General features: G+C 47.8%; 1 protein-coding gene across 5 annotated transcripts in view; it reads right to left on the reverse strand.

The window, feature by feature from the left end:
• Runx1 (RUNX family transcription factor 1) overlaps positions 1–19513 on the reverse strand; it is a 234523-nt gene that overhangs the window by 58079 nt on the left and 156931 nt on the right. For all 5 annotated transcript variants that reach the window (XM_017598053.3, XM_008768599.4, XM_008768598.4 and 2 more), the window contains one exon: positions 10911–11015. In XM_017598053.3, coding sequence (XP_017453542.1) covers positions 10911–11015 — 105 coding nt within the window. The remainder of the gene's footprint in view (positions 1–10910; positions 11016–19513) is intronic.

Genomic DNA, 19513 nt, shown 5'->3' on the forward strand with positions numbered 1-19513 from the left:
TAGGCCTGCTAATGTGCTCTGACAACAGGGCTTGCCTGCTGCATCAGACCTTCAGCAAGTTGGGAGGTCACTTGTCCCCAAGAGAAATGCAGGACAGCTGAGTGTCCCAGAGCAACATCTATAGGTAGCAGGAGGAGTCTCTCTCTCTCTCTCTCTCTCTCTCTCTCTCTCTCTCTCTCTCTCTCACACACACACACACACACACACACACACACACACGTTGGGGTGGCCCTCCAGAGACCTGCCCAGGGTGGCTAGCTGCTTTCTGTGTGTGCACTGTGTGCAGGTCTTGCTAGAGATTGCAGACACCCTTGGGTGATGAGCCCCAGTACTACTGTCATCCCTCCATATCTGTGGCTGAGACATCCTTGGGTTCAACCAAATCTAGGCTGAAAATCTTGAGGAAGAAAAAGTGTCTGCATTGAGCCCTCATTGACTTCCCTAATGGCCATTCATTCATTCATTCATTCATGCAGCTTTGTCTAGAGTATTTCAGTAACCCGGAAGTGACTGACAGTCTACAGGAAGACGCACTTGAGTCATCGACAAATAATCTGTCATTTGATATCAGGGGCTCCCGTGTGGCAGTGTTGGTATCTGAGGTGCTGGTTCCTGGAACAAATCCCCTAAGGACAGCAAGGGCAGACAGACGGTGGGGAGGTTCTGCTGTTTCTAGAACAATGCAAGACTCTTCATCAGTTGTGCTCACACTGAGAAGCGCCCAAGTGTTAGATCTCAGGTAGGAGCTTCTATGCTACTAGGACATAAGTTTTCAAGTTGTTCACAAAGTATGAAATTTGGGGACAAGTCTGTTGGAAACATGATGGATGTAGGAACAGTGCCCAGAGTATTTTAAGCGGCCATAAGATGCCAGGAAAGAAATTTACTGGGCCGAAATACCAAAAATAAAAAATAAAAAAATAAAAAAAATCTGAAATTAAAAAATCAAAATGCATAAATCTTTAATTACATATCAAAAAGAACAACATTGAGGCTACTTCATGAATTTTTAAATTTAGGATTTCATAGATCCCTTTTTTCCGTCGTTGTTTTTGTCAAGAGTGACTTTTCACTTTCCACAGGATTCTGAGACGAGTACAGACAATGGCGGACACCTTCCAAGTGTGTATTGTGTCCCAGGAAGGGTTCTCAGGGTCCCTGGAGGGAGTCTGCTATTCAGCCTCTTGGCCCAGGACACTAATATGGCCACTGTCTCTGTTGGACAGAGAGCCGGGTATCAGCATCCCAAAGTTAGCCAGGGCGTGCATGAAATGCATCATCTCAAGCTGAGTGGCAGAGACATCAGGGCTGCGGGACTTTGGGCATTTTACTTAGGGCTAGAGGGTCCGAAGATGAATTACAAAGCCTATTCAAAACCAGAGAGTGAGGGGGAGGAGGAGGGAGAAGGAGAGGAGAGGGGAGGGGGGGGGAGAGAGAGAGAGAGAGAGAGAGAGAGAGAGAGAGAGAGAGAATCTAAAAGGGATACTATGGAATCCCTGGTGAGGACAGGAAGGATGATAATGTTCAGGATAGGCAGCTCAGGGCGGTGGCCTGTAAGGGCCCCATTTGTGAGGAATCTATACCTCTGTTTGGCTGACAATATTTTGTTACCCCAGTTTGAGTGGGAACTAATTTAGAGATTATCTCGTCTCATTGCCTAGTTTGACCCAAGAGGAAACCAAGGACTAAAAAGTACTTAAGATAATTGCCCAAGTTCACACCCACAGGTCTGATGGCGCCAGGGTGAAAGCCCAGGTCCCGGAGTTAAGGATCCTAAAATCTTTTTACACATTTTAAGATTAAGGAACGGAAGCCTCATAGTAGACAGTATTATATTGTTTTTTTCTCTCCTCCTTTTTGCACTTTGTACAATCAATTCTCACAAGGACTGTGTATTAGCGTAGAGCCCAGCTTCACTGTATGAAATTCTAAGTAGCAATATGATTTTTCAGTAATCTAAATCAAAGAAAAACATTCAAAAGAATGGCTTACATGCTTACATTGTTTATAGGTAGTGTCGAGGTGGACTGTTGTTCATGGGGTAGTGCCAAGGTGGACTGTTGTTCATGGATAGTGTCTAGGTGGACTGCTGTTCATAGTAGTGCTGAAGTGGACTACTGCTGTTCACAGAGAGAAGCATGATCCTTTCTCTCATCCTCAGTTGCCCCAGAGAACCTTCTAGGCTTTAATCTGAATTCAGGGAAATCTTGAGGTTCCCAAAACTCTTCTAGGTCTAGTGTTATAACTATAACAAACACGAAGCGATTCTAAAGTTCCTTAGAAACACTTAGGCACAGTTATTATTAATGCTTTTAAGAACTGCCTCTCTAAGTCTCCAGATAGTTAGAGAGGTTAGCAGAGCGGGAACTAAAATACCAGGGCGAAGGCCCCCCAGAGTCTCCTGCTTAGCCTGAAAGGCCTTCAGAGTGGGAGAACAGGTACACAGTGCGTCCCCCTCAGACCCTCTGTCTCTCTTCTGCTTTACCTCTGGGTCAGAAGGAAGGAAAACCTCTCCGTTTTCCTTTCTGTACCACGATTCTCCCTTGAACCGATGGACATGTCTGATTTGAACACTCCTAGCCCCGGGAGGCACACGTGGCGCAATTCCCTTGGAGTGCCATGGCTGGCAGTGACAACCCTAAGAGCACACACCGAGTGCCCAAGCTTTACCTCTGCTAAAGGGGATTCCATTAGACACCTGCCCTGGGGCTGCTTGGGTCACTGTATTAATCCTTCTCTGGGAAATGTGCAGGTTTCGCATTGTCTCTGCTTTATGCCCCGTTGACACCAGGTCCTTAAGCAGACGTCAGTGACCGGCAGGGCCAATCGTTAGCACATGTGGCAGCAGGCAGCATCTGCGTATTGGGACTCCCTGTGAGGCAGGCGGGTGACTCAGTACACCCACCCCAAGGAAGACCGACTCCAGTCAAATGTCTGAGGCGGCTACAAAGCTACAGGAAAGCTACGGCAGAGCTACAGGAAACCTGATAAGCCCTCCTTATTGGAGATGCGACATCACAGTGCAACGAGGCTCAAATACCACAGTTCCCAGAAACAGACCTGGGTGTCCATGGTGCAAACCCCTGGATTCCTCAGCTTCCATTCTGGCGAACTACCTGGGGACCTGGGGATGCCTCTTACTTAGCTTCTGCTCCAACTACCATTTTTTTTCCTTTTTTCCGGAGCTGGGGACCGAACCCAGGGCCCTGCGCTTGCTAGGCAAGCGCTCTACCACTGAGCTAAATCGCCAACCCCTGCTCCAATTACCTTAACTGTGTCCCCCAATGTTTTATACATTAGTGCGCCTGGAGCACTTCGAAAGGTGCTGGGCAAGTAATGGTCACTGTATAATGTCAGCCACTGTTGTTCGTAACTCTTCTCACCAAGAGAAAGAATATCTTGAAAAAGATCTACACTGTTTTCAGCGTTAAGGAAAAAGTCGTAACACCCATTTCACTCTTCCCTAACATTCGCCATTGTGAACCTGTTCTTGCCACCTGCTTGTAGATATCTTTCATACACTTTGCTTTTTCATTAGGAAATCCTCACCAAATATAAAGATTCTGGTTAATATACATGGATGCACACATATGTATGTAAGATATTTTTCCTTTTTGCTATGTCCCTTCAAAATCAAAGAAGGAAACTATATTCATGAGGCCGGAGACATAGTTCAGGCGTTTGTTGCCGGGTATGAGGAACTAAGTTTAGCTCCTCAGCGCCCACGTCTAAAAGCCGGGTGTGGCAGTGTATACCTGTGACCCTAGCACTGGTGAGGTCCACGTACAAGAATTCTGGAGACTCACGATCAGCCAATCTAGCCAGAATTTCAAGCTCAGTAGGTTTCAGGTTCAGTGAGAGACCCTGACTCAGGCAAAGAGAAGGGGGGAAGGAGAGTGATGGACGAAGACACGTGAGATCAAGCTCTAGCTTCCGAATGGGAACACACCGTGGACACACCTACTTAAACATGCGGATACCACATCTCGCACAAGTGTACCCGCACATGCAGAAGAATGTGCATTCACTTATAGTCCCACGGCGACTTCAACAAAATTCTCTAGAAAGCAGTTGGCTGACAGAGAGAGAGAGAGAGGGCTGTGAGTTGACCCATTCTAAGGGTAATTTCATCTAGAAAATATCAGTCAGTGAGTGGGATGGTTTGTATATGCTAGGCCCAGGGAGTGGCACTATTAGAGGGTGTGGCCCTGTTGGAGTAGGTGTGTCACTGTGAGCATGGGCTTAAGACCCTCATCCTAGCTGCCTGGAAGCCAGTATTCTGCTAGCAGCCTTCAGATGAAGATGTAGAACTCTCAGGTCCCCCTGCACCATGCCTGCCTGGATGCTGCCATGTTCCCTCCTGAATGATAATGCACTGAACCTCATGTAAGCCAGTCCCAATGAAATGTTGTCCTTTATAAAACGTGCACTGGTCATGGTGCCTGTTCACAGCAGTAAAACCCTAAGACAGAAGTTGGCCGGGTGTTGCTGTGATAGGCCTGACCATGCTTTTGTTAGGAGGAACGTGGAGTTTGGGACTTTGGATTTGGAAAGCAGTGGAATGCTTTAACTGGGGATTAATGAGCAATCCCAGTAGGAATATGGAAGCCTTTGTTACTGAGAGTGATTTGAACTGTGCAGATCTGTCTCAAGAGATTTGAGTGGAGAAGAATTTCAGTATGTGGCCTGGAGACTGTTCTCGTGATATTTTGGTGAAGAATGTGGCTACTTTTTGCCCCTGTCTGAAGAGTCTGCCTGAGGCTAAGATAAAGAGATTTATATTAACTGCATTGACAAAGGAAGTCTCAAAGGAAGGCCCAGCAGAGACTTTGTTCTCTGGTTAAGTCTCATGAAGAGCATTTTAGACAAGCATATCAAGCTTAGAAAGGAAAAACATAAAATATATGGTTTAAATATTAAAGGGGCTCCTGGAAGTAGAATGGAGCTGAATCCTGAGTTCTAGGAGAGAGCAGACCAAGGGAGTAGGACTTTGGGGCAAGATACGACCCAGCTAAAGTTAGATCCAGGCATGGTGGCACACACCTTTAATCCTTAGAGATAAAGCCAAACAGATCTCTGAGATCAAAGCCAGCCTGGGACAGAGCAAGTTCTGGGTGAAGAAAAGCTTAAGTCCAGGTGTGGTGGTACACACCTTTAATCCCAGCATTGATAAAGTAATAAAACAAGAAGTGGGGCCATGTTCCAACACCAGCAAGCAGCAGAACTCAGAGGTTTTGACCATGTGGCTCTGGCTTTAGAGTCAAGAACAGAAGAAGACTACTGGGACAAGAGATGCTGGTCAGCTGGAGTCACAAAATTAGCAATTGTTAAGAAGAGACCAGCATCACTGAGGTGAATTCTTCTGGGAAGTGTTTTCTGAGAGCACAAAGATGCTGTGTTCAAGAGAGAGCCAAGGTTGTACCTCATGCTGCAGCTGTACTTGGTATTGTGTAAGAGTCACCCAGGTGGTTCTGGTTTTGAAGGCATGAAGGGGTCATGAAGAGCAGCTGAGGCTGGGCACTGTGAGAGGCCAGGGAAGACCATCGAAGGTGCAGCCTCAGTTACAGTTGATGGCCCAGGACTGAAACGGTCATGCAAAAAAAGTTGAGGCTTGGCACCATGAAGAGAGCCCGTGAGAGGCTCGTGGTGAAGCCTAGTTGCAGCAGAAGACTCCAGTGTATTGGAGATGCCAGTACCATGGGATGACCACCAGGAACAGCAGTGGATCAACCTGAGCTTATAGTGCTGCAGAGAGTACAGCTAGAGATGTCACCCAAGCCCTTTGGAGGAGCCCAGAAGATCATGTATAGATCCCAGACATTGGAGCGAGAAGCTGTGAAGTTGGAGCTCAAAATTTTAAAGACATCAGAGCCATGGGATACCTGCTGAGGAAAGATGCTAACAGAGAGTGAAACCAGCCCAGGAGAAAGAGCCTTGTTGCAATCAACAAAGATTGCAATCAAAAAGGACTTGGAGATCTGAAGACCACTTTGACATCAGCCATGGAGATGCAGAGTTTGGAGTTTGCCCAGCTGGTTTCCTGTCTTGCTTTGGGAATTCCAGTTAAGTGATTGGATGAATCTCAGAAGAGACTTTGAACTTTGGACTTTTAACATTGTTAAGACTGCTGTAGACTAAAGGGACTCTTGAAGTTGAACTAAAAGTACTTTTATATTATGCTATGGTTAAATATGGCCCTCATAGACTCATGTGTTTGAACAAGCCTATGGGGGCCAGGGAATGGAAGGTGATGGTTTATATATGCTTGAGCCAAGGAGTGGCTCTTCACTCTTTGAAGGTGTGGCCTTGTTGGAGTAGGTATGGCCTTGTTGGGGTAGGTGTGTCACTGTAAGAGTGGGCTTTAATACCCTAGTCCTAGCTGCTTGGAAGTCAGTCTTTTGCTAGCAGCCTTCAGGTGAAGATGTAGAATTCTCAGCTCCTCCTCTACCATGTTTGCCTGGATGTTGCCACGTTCCTGCCTTGATGATGATGGACTGAACCTCTGAACCTGTAAGCCAGCTCCAATTAAATGTTGTCCTTATAAGAGTTGCCTTGGTCATGGTGTCTGTCCGCGGCAGTAAAACCCTAACTAAGCCAGTGAGTCTAGCATCCTGATGGTTTTCTTGAGTTTCAAGGAATGGCCCTACCTCGTTCTGGTCACTGCGAATCTCAGAGCTTGAACAGTGACTGCCAAAGACACCTTTATAAGAGGGCAGAAGTTGTCACGGACACAGCCAGCATTTGCTTCTTGACCTTTTTGAATTTTAATGAAGTCTATTCCACAGGTCACAGGTACCTGATCCAATAATAAAGACTTCCCAAGACTCATCTTCAGTCGCTCCCTCACTTAACTTCCTCAGTAGAATGTCTCCTCCCACACGTTCCATGCATCTAAATCCCACCATGGAGGGCATGTGGAGAATGTTTCTCCAAACACATATTCTCGTATCTCAACATTGCCACAGTTCCAAAATATAAACGCATGGGTTGAGAACTGGAGTTCCACATCATTTTTAGAAATATCAAAGCAACATAAAACAACTCTTAAAGTTCTATTTGTTGGGGGTGGGGTGGGGTCCTTTTATGGTGCAGGGGCTGGGGCTGGGGAGATTGCTCAGCCAATAGAGTGTCTGCCACCCAGGACTCATGTCTCTATCCCTACCTCGCATGTGGCTGGGTGATTTGATATGTCTGCACTAACCCCAGTGCTGGAGAATAGAGACATGCAGGTCCCTGGAGCTTACTGAACAGCTAGCACAGCTCAACAGACTGAGCTACAGGTTCACAGAGAGACCTTGACTCAAAGAACAAGTAGAGAGTAAAAGAGGATGATGGTTGATGCTGACCTCGGACTTCTGACCTTTGACCTCCACATGAACCCATCTCTCTCTCTCTCTCTCTCTCTCTCTCTCTCTCTCTCTCTCACACACACACACACACACACACACACACACACAACCCCATACACAACCCCAAACATACCCCTCACACACACACATGTACCACCACCATCCTTTTAGTGTTTCTTCTATCATGCTACCTTTCAGCGTGTTAACAAGTCATCAAATGGTCTACTTACTGCCTGAAAAAAAACACCTTCTGGAGGTACTCTTCCTCTCTAAGGAATGGAATTCCCCTGTGCTCACTGATTTCTGTATGGGCTCGAGATGTAGAAGAACCCCATGGTCTGTGTGAAAAGCAAGTTTTGACTTACTCAGGGTCAAAGGGTTACTGGTACTGGCCAGTAACTATCTAAACTGTAAAATGTTTGTTTCTCTCTCTCTCTCTCTCTCTCTCTCTCTCTCTCTCTCTCTCTTTCTCTCTTTTACAATACAGCTTCAGTATTAACAACCATGTAAGCGTGAGGGGTACCATGTATCCTACTTGGCAGCCTCAGAGCTTGGCTCTACACGAGAAATCGTGAAAACCAGCCCACATTTATACACAAAGATTCCAAAGGCAGGAGAGAGAACTTATAGGAGGTGAAGTGCAGACAGCATGGACAGATGGACAGATGGACAGGTGTGTGGTGTGGGTGGACAACAGTCTGTTCTTACTCTCTGAGTCTTTGATTTCCTAAAGTGAGAAGACTTCACAATGTTGTTCAGTGTGGCAAACACCAGGGCTCTTGGGCTAGACTCATCCAGAATTCATAATCCTTCATGAATGAAGGGTTGGACAGAACTCCTTCATCTAAAGTGGCCACGTCAGTCTGATGGGAATAAGGGGGTCCTCACTTTTCATTTTATCAAAAGGTGGTGGTAGCCAGAATGGCAGAAGACCAGTAGAAATAATCAGGGTGCTAAGAGAACCAGTGTGAGATGTGGTGGTATCACCCAGCACTTGGGGTCAGGTCGGGGGAGGCAGAGGACTATCAGAAGTTCAGAGTTGGCCTGGTTTACCGAGCAAGTTCCAGGCCGACCAGGACTATATAGCAAGAGCCTGTCTCAACTCAAAAGACAAAAATACATTAAAAAAAATGGGAAGATAACAGTGCAATTAACCACTAACGCCCCACCCTTGCTTTTGGAGTTGGCCTAAGTTTGATTTGGCCTTTTTTCTAGAGGCTCCTTGGGAAACAGAATACTGTCTACCTGGGGCTAAGGAGCTCTTTATGCCACACTTAACCTTATTCTCCCCTTACCCCTCTTCCCTTGACATCCAATTCTGTCTGAGAAGAAAGGCTGGGTGCCCCCGAGGGCCCTTCTCCCAATGACTGTTCTTAGAAGTTATAAAATGGCAGAGGTGGCAAACGCTTTATCTGAACACTTGATCTACACAGCAGGCAGGCAGGCAGCTGCCCCGGTATGGAGACATTTCCCTTCTCTCTGTCATTTTCTTTTCTAGTCTCAGCTCCTCTCTCAATTCTTCAAATGTTCCAGAAAAAAAAAAAAGTACAAGGTGAAAACCTGTCTTTCTTAGGTGTGGAAGAATAAGGAAAATAGAAGGGTTGTCATGGGTCTATCCCTATTTTAAGCTGTTTCCCCACACATGGCCATTGTATGATCTGTTCTGTGGGTAATAGCGGCTTCAGAGAGCCACCGATACCTAACGGAGCCATCCTGTGAGCATGGTCACCTTCAGCATCAGCCTTCCTAAACCTTGTCCCTTTCTCTGCCCTGCACTGAGTCATCACTTTGGCTTGCTTCCTGTCCAGTCCCCTGCACCGGGCCATGGCTCTGGGGTGTTCTTTTCTGCTTAGAGAGGTCCTCCTCTCCAGTGGCCAGAGCGTCTACTCTGGAAACCCTGGGAGTGCTAAGAGACTTCCTGGGTTGTGTGAGCACTGTGTGTTACCATGGTCTGCTGTTCACGATATAAAGAAGCAGGGCGTGTTATCCAACACAAGTCCCAGAGTTCCCTGAACCTGATCGAGGCTAGGAAATCTCAAAGCGGTTACAGAGAAAAGGCTGCACAGGTTCTGGTAGGGAACAAAATGGGAGGGGGAGAGGGCAGAGTGGAGGGAGTCACCAAGCACAGGGAGCGGAGGGAGGAAAGGGCAGCCAGTGTGAACACTGTGCCCTGTGGTAGTTCTGGAGACTGTGGGCGCTCTCTGTATGTCACTACTGCAGGGAAATTGGGGAAATGGAGACAGAGAGGTGACTGGTTCCAAAGGTAGTCCAGATACCAGAAGTCACAGCCATGACTGCAGGAAACACTGCCATAGCCACAGTGACCCCTGGAGAGCCTTGGAGAGCACAATTTCCGAGGGCTACTACCTCAGAGCACAGATGGGCTGCCTGTGTTGACAAGGTTGCCAGTAGAGCATCACACACCAGGGAACTATCACAGAGGCTCAATGGAGCTACCAGATTGAAAAGGTCACCAAGGAAGCCCCACAGGGGATCCCTGACATTCCCTAAGCCCATGCACTGCACCAGGCACACAGTATCATTTAATGAAGTATCACAAAGATGCTATCAGTGTTATATTTGGCACAAGAAACGAAGGTGCCGGGAGGTTCTGAAACTTCCTGAAGGCTGAAAATTCTTCTCATTGTGTTCTAGGGCCCCTGTTCTGAACAGTTGCATTCTTACCAAGTAACTTCTCTGCACCCTAGCTTCTTAGGACAGGAGGGACCCCACTTTTCCACATCCCAGCCTCTGAGGGTATCACTTCCCAGGGACACCTGGCATGGTTTAGAGGCTGCTGCCCGTTCCGAGGCTCATCTGCCTGCAGACTCGGAATTGGTCCAGCTGCAGTTCCTGGGCCGGGGTGAGGCCCTGGAAGAGTGTCGCTCCCGTGTTTACTCAAAGATAGTCCTTAAGTCACTCTGAAGACATCTTTCCTCCAGACTAAACAACCCCACTCCCTTTTAAACACTCTCCTCACAGGGGCTCCCTTTTGAGACCATCCTTCTATATTTACTGGTTTCCCCAGAACTCTTCTCCCAGCCCAGACTCTATTTTAAACAAGCCCAGAATAAGATCTGTCCAAGGAAAGAAGAGAGGAGGATTCTCACAGATTTTTATCTCTGGCCTTAACAAATTAACAGGCGTTTGGATAGCAAGCTGCCTCTTCTGGTCCACTGAGACCTTCAGGTCTTTGTGGTCACATCCGTACTTGGCTACTCTTCTATCCATTGCTTATGTCTGATCACACTCAACTCTGCTGTATATTTGAGGGTCTACTCCTTGCCTCAGAAAAACCCCACACTTCTTAACTCATCTGAGTTGGCCTAATTTCCCTTTGACATCTAAGACAAAGCTTTAGAAAGAACCCAGTACACAGAAACAACATTTGAGAGGTGAGAGAGTTGATATGGAAGCGTCTCCTGTCTTCGGGGGCCTGACATCCCTTCAGGAGGGAGGCTGAAGCCACAGATACATGGTGAGACCCGGTGGGTCTTTGTGTATACCAGCCCAGACAGTTGCCAGCCCAGACAGTTACCAGCCCCAAGGGGGCTCACTTACTTCGGGGTTCTCGGGGGCCGTCCACTGTGATTTTGATGGCTCTATGGTAGGTGGCAACTTGTGGGGGGTTTGTAAAGACGGTGATGGTCAGAGTGAAGCTCTTGCCTGTGGAGACACAAAACAGAATACAGCATAGTGAGGGGTGGTCTGAGCATCTCCCTGCTGTATCAGTCTATGCTGTCCAGCCCTCAACCTGGAAAGGTGACAGAGCTGGAGCAGGAGGACTTGTTCTCCTGGTACTCTTAGGCTTTGTTTCCAATCTAGAATGCACATAGTGGGTTCACCATGTAATGCACACAGTGGGTTCACCAGTTATTTCTGATCTGTAATGCACACAGTGGGTTCACCAGTTATTTCTGATCTGTAATGTACACAGTGGGTTCACCAGTTATTTCTGATCTGTAATGCACACACAGTGGGTTCACCAGTTATTTCTGATCTGTAATGCACACACAGTGGGTTCACCAGTTATTTCTGATCTGTAATGCACACACAGTGGGTTCACCAGTTATTTCTGATCTGTAATGCACACACAGTGGGTTCACCAGTTATTTCTGATCTGTAATGCACACAGTGGGTTCAACAGTTATTTCTGATCTGTAATGCACACACAGTGGGTTCACCAGTTATTTCTGATCTGTAATGCACACAGTGGGTTCACCAGGTGGGGCATACGGCATAGTCATGTAGCTATAAGTCAATCATTAATTACTAACAAGATCTGGGGGGGAGATCAGAATTTACTTCCACATCAGGACTTTGAGCATTGCCGGTTGGGACTCATAGCCATCCACTCCTACCCTCCTTCTGTCCTCCCATTCCTCTGCCTTCCCTGCATATTTATAGATTCCAGAAAGAAGAAAAGACACCATCCACACACTTCTCTCCTTATTCTGTATGCTTTCCCGGGCTGGGGGTAGCTCAGTGGGTAGGGTGGCTGTCTAGCAAGCATGAAGCCCAAAGCTCTATGCCAGCATTGTGTAAACTGGGTGCAATGCTGCATGCCTGTAATCCCAGCACTCAGGTAACAGAAGCAGGAGGATCAGAAATTCAAAGTCATCCTCAGCTATGTAGTGAGTTCGAGGTTAGCCTGGGCTACATGAGACCCTGACTCAAAACAAATGAACAGGCAAACCAAATCAACAAACACTGGATTTCTGAGTGTGAAAACATGCTAAGTTACACATTATTCTCTGTACCCACTAGAAATTGATGGCTGGTGTTAAATACTATTTAAAATACCTAAGGTTACAAAGGCACGACTAGGGCGGGACAGAGCAAGGGACATAAGACAGACACGCAGCAGGCTGACTGAGATTCAGATGCATTGCTCATACGAGAGTGCATCTGGCTCTGTGTGTGAATATTCTGCATGACTACCGAAAGGTCAGCTCAGAGTCAAATCAAGTACATCGATTCTCGGTCTCCTGGCTTCAGGGGATGGATTCTGGGTTTAAATTCCCAGTGCTTGGCCCGACCAGTCACTAGATCTAGACTTCTCTGTGTTCTTGTTCGGGCTCAGTGTTCTTGCCTGAAAATTGGTACAGGCAAATTTTCCAAATTTCTACCAATAGAAGGATAAAAAGTGTAATAGTGTCTGCCCGTAGTGTCCAAGGGCTCATAGGTGCGCATCTCTCCCCATCTCAGAGCTCTGTATGGAATGCCCGTATTTGGCTGAGAGCAATATTAATAAGTCTTCTACCTACATATTCCTCAGCTACAGTTCCCCCTCTTACATACGTAGTACACAAAGAAACTCAAGGGAAACAGAAACAAACCTTTCCAAAAGGGTGTTGGCTATTGTAAAACCCAGCTTGCCTGCCCACCATCCTTAGAAAACACATCACTTCCAGCTGACATGTTTAATATGGCTGACAGCTGCTGAGAAGTTTCCTGAGAATACAATCTATAACCACGGCAAGCTGCACTCCCAATCAAGAGAATGTTCCCAAAAGATCCCTGAGCATCTGAAGTCTATCTGAGAACATCTATGCCAAAGACAACGGTAGTCAGGCAAGGCTGGGGAGGAGGCCTATATTGCATCTTGAGAGGCCCAGTGAACTAGACAGGACATTGGGGTTCTATGGCCCAAGAGACTTTGTACCCGGATCCCCTACCCCTCCCTGAGAAGGCTGCCAGGCTCCTTGCATCAGACACCCGCAGATTTACAGGGGATGTTCCATACCGTTTCTACCTTAGCATCCAGCAGAAACTGAGGGCGGACATGCTGACAATGGTGGCTGATTTAACCTGAGGGAGTTGCTCAACATTCTCTGTAGCCTTTGACTGTGTAAAGGCAGCCCCAGGCCCTGCTGCTGTTAACGTAGGCATCTGCAGATCTCACAATGGACCTTCCTTTCTCAGCAAGAACCCAAGATGGGTGAGTCCTTGCATCATCGACACGGAATCCTGGAGCCAGTTTCCAGAATCGCCTCCCCAGAGCCTTCCCCTCTTTCTGCAGCTTGTGAGCTCAGCTCTTTAGCTAGTGCCCTGTAACTTTGGGGTTTCTGTACCTTTCACCACGTCTCCAGCCCCCCCAGATTCACGGCTTCCCACCTTCAAAGCCCAGAGAGTCGACCAGGAATCTGTTTCCCAGGTGACCTTCCTTGAGGAAGAGTTTGTTTGTGACTAGTTCCGATTGGCCCCATAAATCACTCTTCACTTTGATTAATTAGGCCTCCTGCTTTGACAGTATTTGGGATGGTCCAAGCTCAGTCTGCCTGAGGGCAGGGACCATATTCTCCAAAGCCTAGCATTTCTCAGGAGGAGGTTCAGGGTCAGCAGAAGACTGTAAAGCCAGAGGAGAAATGGGAAAAGGACATTGTGACACCAGTGCCAGCCTTGGTGTGTGTGCATGGGTGTGCATATGTGTGCATGTGTGTGCGTGTGTGTGTGCAAGTGAATCGAGGGGAGTGAATGGACAATGAGATCTGGTGCCTCCAGCTAGAGAGTTAGAAGAATTTGATTCTCCCACATGTTTGCCTCTCTTGGTCCCAGTTCAAGAGATACTTGTAGAGTAGCTCACAGCTCTCTGACACTGACTTCTGAACCCGAGGCAGTAGGATGCCTGCATTGGAGCTTGTAGCTCTGTGACAGCTTCATTCTCTGCTTAAGGTTGTGGGGTACCTGTGGCTTCTAACATTCTCCAATGCTGATTTCAGTCATGGGTTGCCTGAAATGTGTCTCGAAGGTCTCTAATGATGTCTTCCAAACCTGTCACTATCCAGCATGCTGTCACCGTGCACGGAAACACGTTATCTATTGCGTTCAGCTTCAGGAGTACAAAGCCCTCAAGAGCATTGAGTTCAAGCAATCTTGGGGCTGATGTAACACAGTGCTGTGGCTTAATGCACAGATTCACTCTCTTGCTGTTCTGGAGGCCACAGGGCCAAGTTGAAGGTGCCTGGTAGACACATTCAGTGGCAGTGGGGATGGTTGGCTCCTTCCTTCTCCTTCTGACTTCCTGGGGTTGTCATCAGCACTGACCTTCCATAGGAGCTGTAGTCTCAGTGCCCTGGTCACTGATTCTACCTTTGTATGCTGCCTTCTTATGGTATAGCACTTGTCTCTGAATCTCCCAATCCTTAGAAGTTGTCACGCATGGGCCCCACGTGATGGTCACCATGCATGAACTCCTCATGAAGGTCACCATGTATGGACTCCTCATGAAGGTCATCATGTATGGACTCCTCATGAAGGTCATCATACACGAACTCCACATGAAGGTCATAACGTATGGGCTCATGTGAAGGTCGCCATGCATGGCCTTAACTGCCCGGCACTGGTGAAATTTCTCAATAAGAGCATATTGTGAGATTCTGGGTGGGTAGGAACAGTGCAGGCACATTCTTCATCCTGGCACGAGGCACCCAAGGCTCTGTATTGCCACGGTTTCTCACCAGAGCTCCTTTCGTAACTCCACCTACAGCCAGGAAAGTTGTATTGGCCACATCAGGGTTTTCAGGCATGTGCAGAGCTTTCCAGGGGTTATTTCATTCATGAATTATTTCACTTGGTCGTCCCAGCAGACTTGTGAGGCGAGCATGAGGGCTCTAGCTAGTCCTCAAAAGGGCGTGAGGCTGGCTTAGAACATAAGATGCTATTCTTTCAAAACCACTCAGCTCAGGTTGGCAAGATGGCTCAGTGGGCAAACAGAATTGCTGCCAAACTGGGCAATCCATGGGATCCAAATAGCAGAGAGAGAGAGAACTGACTCCCACAAGTGACCCTGTAACCTCAATAGATATGCCATAACTGCCCCCCCACAAATACATACATACATACATACATACATACATACATACATACATACATACGGAAATAAATAAAATACTAACCACCTAACTTAAACAGAGAAAAAGACTCTTAACTTTACACTCACCACCTTTTGTAAATCACTACCTGTGCAAAATCTAAACTCAGGAGCCCCCATCCATCCATCCACCCCCCACTACCATCCTCCAAAGTGAAAATTGCCCCGTGACTCTATGTTCTAGGCAGCTACCTATGAACTCAGGGGCAGTCAGCCTCTCCTGGAGCTGACTGGCGTTCCCAGAAGGTAGACGACTATGAGAGCACTGGCTTAGCCAGAGACTAGCTGACTTAAGACAGAAATACAGCCTAGGCATGATGCCGGCTGGTATGGCCGCTGCTCACCCCTGTGGTTCTCACTACGTTATGCTCTTCCTTTAAAAGTGAAGACTCGAGGAATTCCACTTAGTGATTCTTGCCAGGTAGGGAGATTAGGGAGACTTCATATTGGTAATGGGGTTCACCCGGGAGGAGATAAACTGGTGGATCTCCTCACACTGGGCTGTGATTACAGCTGACGTGTGTGCAGGTATATGTGTGTGCACAACAACACATGTGCACATATGCATGGAGGCCACAGGTCACTTGGACATCATTCCTCAAGCTCTGCCCATCTTGTTATTTGAGACAGGGTCACTCACTGGCTTAGAACTCATGGATTCAGCTTGCTCACTGTATCTGCGAGCCCCAGGGACGTGTCTGCCTTCCCCAGGACTGGGATTTCAAACATGCATTACACCTCTAGCTTTTAAAACCTGGGCTCTGGGGTTAGAACTTAGATTCTCCTGCTTGTGCAGCAGGGATTTTTACCAACTGAGCCATCTCTCCAGTCCTGGTGACAGCTTTGAGTACAAGGGCATCTGCTTTTTATCTATAGACCATGGTGACTTTGTTTTATTTTATTTTATTTTTGTCACCAGAGAGTGTGACTTTTTCCCCTGGTGAAAACCTGACCTCCGTTCCTTTGTATTTTTCCAGCTGGATTTAGCACCATCGAAGACAATGGCTTCTAGGCAGCCAGAGGCACTTCTGGGTGCTCAGAATTACAGGAGCTACATGCTCAGCTCCCCACCCACCCAGGCCCATGGTTGCTCAGACATGGGCCTGCTTGGCCAGCACCTGCAGACGTGGGAGCTTACAGCCTCAAGGGCACATATGTTGTTAGCCAAATTCCCTTATTAAAATGACCTATGGGCTTGGTATTTTAAGTACATGGGCGTGGAGAACGAAACTCTCAAGTGTTTCTCCGCAACTTGCAGCCAAGGAGAGGAAGGACTCACAGGGGACCAGAGGAGTACTGGTCAGCAAAATAACACTTGCTTCCCTGGGCTCTCCGGGATCTAAGGCAGGGCAGAGAGAGACTGGGCTGCCCAAGACTTCATGTTCTAGTCTGCTTCCTGATGGGAGAGCCCACTTTCCCAGAAACTGGCCAGGATAGTCTTGGTGCTGATCTGGGCACTGCCTGGAGGCAGAGGCTTTTGGTGGTGGAAGGGCACGCTGTAAGCCACAGATGCTCTGAATCATCCAGCCAGTGGGAGGGGCTATGGAGAGAGGGAAGGATCAAAATCTTCATTCTGCTCCTGGGACTGAAGGAACCGGCAGCTAAACAGCTGTAATCCCAGGGATCGCTACTTGACAGGAGTGACAAGAGGACTAAGGGAAGTGGAAGGAACATCAAAAAAGAAAGGCCAGGAGAGAAGAGGACTCTTTGCTCATCGGAGCTTGCTCAGAGCATTCCAGAGCTGGAAGTACACAGGGACGGGGCTAAGTATGAGCTCTCGGCAACTCAGTATACCTGTGTCTGAATCACACGTGTTGCCTGAAGTTGCAGGCATGGGATACTTTGTTACTGTCTCACGGCCCTAGCTTTCTCTTCTGCAAAACAGAAAGTAGCAACAGCCCTGGTATCCCAGAGACTTTTCATGTGGGCTAAGGGAAATGAGGAATACAAGGTCAGGCACCCAGCAAGGTCTGGTGACAAGTGTCAAAGACATGACAACCAATCCACAAAGATATTAAAGCCCCAGAGATCTTGTAAGGAGGGGTTAGGAGGAGCTGCCTGATTGGGGAGGACTTGGGGAAAAGGAGGAATGCTCAACAGGTGATAGACTTGCTGCTCAGACTGATTTCAACTTGAACTTCCGGTTCACGGCTGCAACACCAGCTGGTAACCCTCTGTAAGGCATAACACTGAGGAGCTGATCCGCTATATAAACAAGCCAAGACAGCAACCAACATGTGGCGTCTCCCTCGACGCCAGTCTGCCCATCCAAAGGGCAGAACAAAATACGAATTGCTTTATTTAGTTGGAAAGAAGGTCACGGGGTGAGCCTTCCTGGACACTTGCTGTGGCGATATGATAGGTTTTCCAAGGTCAGGCCGCTCCAGGACCTCAGGGCAGGGCTCAGTGGTGGACACTGACAGTCCTGGGGTCTAATAAAGCTGGGCGCTGTCTCTCTCTGTTTAGCCTCAGACACACTCTGTTTCTCCTCTAATCCAGCAAATGACTACACCACAGAATCAAGATACTATAACACTGTATAGGGTTTCCCCCAGGAGGGCTGAGGGCAGGAAGTAAAGTAAGCAGGAAGGTAGGTGGTTGGAAACCACTTCTTGCCTAGGCTCTAAACATCTTTAAATTCCAGCTTGACCCTCCAAGCTGGCTGGGTCAGAGCTGGCCCTGTCTCTTGCTGGGAGCACACTGCCCTTTCTTGGCCTGTGGGTGAGCTGCTCTATCCCCGTTCCTCAGTGGCTCTGTAACTCTCATTCTCCTTGGTGTAGGCTGGGACCCATGAGTCATCTTCTCCTTTTGGGGACTGTTTCTGGGGATGTGAAACTTGCCCTTTGTCACGAAAAGGAAGATTACACATGCAAAGGATCTTCTACCCGCCCCCGGGGGGGGGGGGGAATGTGGGGTGACCATTTTCCTTAAGCAGTACGGGTGTACGGGTAACAACCCTCTACTTGTGTCTCTGTGACACCCTGCACTTTGCTACTTCAGGCACCCAAAAGCAAGTGAAAAGAAACTTTTTAAAAAAAATGTTGCCTTTGAAAAATCAAAACAGCCAAGGAGTGCTGGGAGGGAGGTCTGCTCTTCACAAATTCAGGAAATCCCCAAAGATTCTCAAAGGTTGTAGGGATTGTAGATTATGCCATGTCTAATACTGGACACAAATAACTGAGTATTGAAATGAATGGCCCCAGGCCAGAGACAGGGCTTAGTGACTGAAAGCCTGGGGCCAAGCCCAGTCACCTGAGTTCGATCCCTGGCATCTACATTGTGAAAGGAGAGACTGATTGCTGCCACAGGTTGTCCTCTGAGATCTACACATGTGTACATGAACATGCATGCCGACACACACACACACACACACACACACACGGGGGGGGGGGGATTTTTTTTTTTTTTAAGGAAACAAATGCTCCATTAGATTCCAGAGATGGCTTCCATGTTAGCAGGATATTCCCAGCATGCACTTGGCACTTTTCCTTTGATTTCCCCTCTGGCGCCTCCTCCCAGCTCACACTCATGCCTGTGCCCGTTCTATTCCACTTCCTCTTCCTATTTCCACTACGATCTGTTGACAGAGTTGCATAATTCGTGTAGGGACTTGTGAGCCAGACACAAACCATTTGACTTGCACGGCTCCTGGAAGTTGAATGATGTTCGTGCCTATGTCTGACCTTGTGCCAAGAGCCCCTGTGTCCAGCTGGCCTGACCCAGTCCCATCTGTGTCCATGTAGGCAGAATGCAGACCAGAGTTCCTGCTCTTGGCCAACGTCCAAGCCTCAAGAGCCTAACCGAAAACTTGAAGCACAGAACTCAGTTCTCCATAGAAATAATCTTTGCCTGGTTGTGTGGAGCGACCAGAAGTTTGAGAATAAGCAATCCACTAATGGGAAAGCCACATGTGACATTCCCAGGAGTTCTCTGGAAGTGACTCAGTGGAGTCCAGGAGCTGAGCTTAGACCCTATTTATGTCTTTTGTTCTAATGTCATTTAAAATAAACAAGCTGGGTCGTGATGCCCCACTTTAATCCCAGCACTCAGGAGGCAGAGGCAGGCGTAACTCTGTGAGTTTGAGGTCAGTTTGGTCTACAGAGTAAGTTCCAGGACAGAGAGGGTTACACAGAGAAAGCTTGTCTCAAAACAAGACAAAATAAAAACAAAAACAAAGTGGGAGGTGGGGGTGGGGCTGATGGAATGGAAAGATGGCCCAGCAGGTAAGATGCTTATAGCACAAGCATGAAGACCTGTGTAAAAAGCCAGCTTGATACAAACGGATTTGGGG

This window comes from Rattus norvegicus, chromosome 11, assembly GCF_036323735.1.
Source record: "Rattus norvegicus strain BN/NHsdMcwi chromosome 11, GRCr8, whole genome shotgun sequence".
Classification (NCBI taxonomy): Eukaryota; Metazoa; Chordata; class Mammalia; order Rodentia; family Muridae; genus Rattus; species Rattus norvegicus.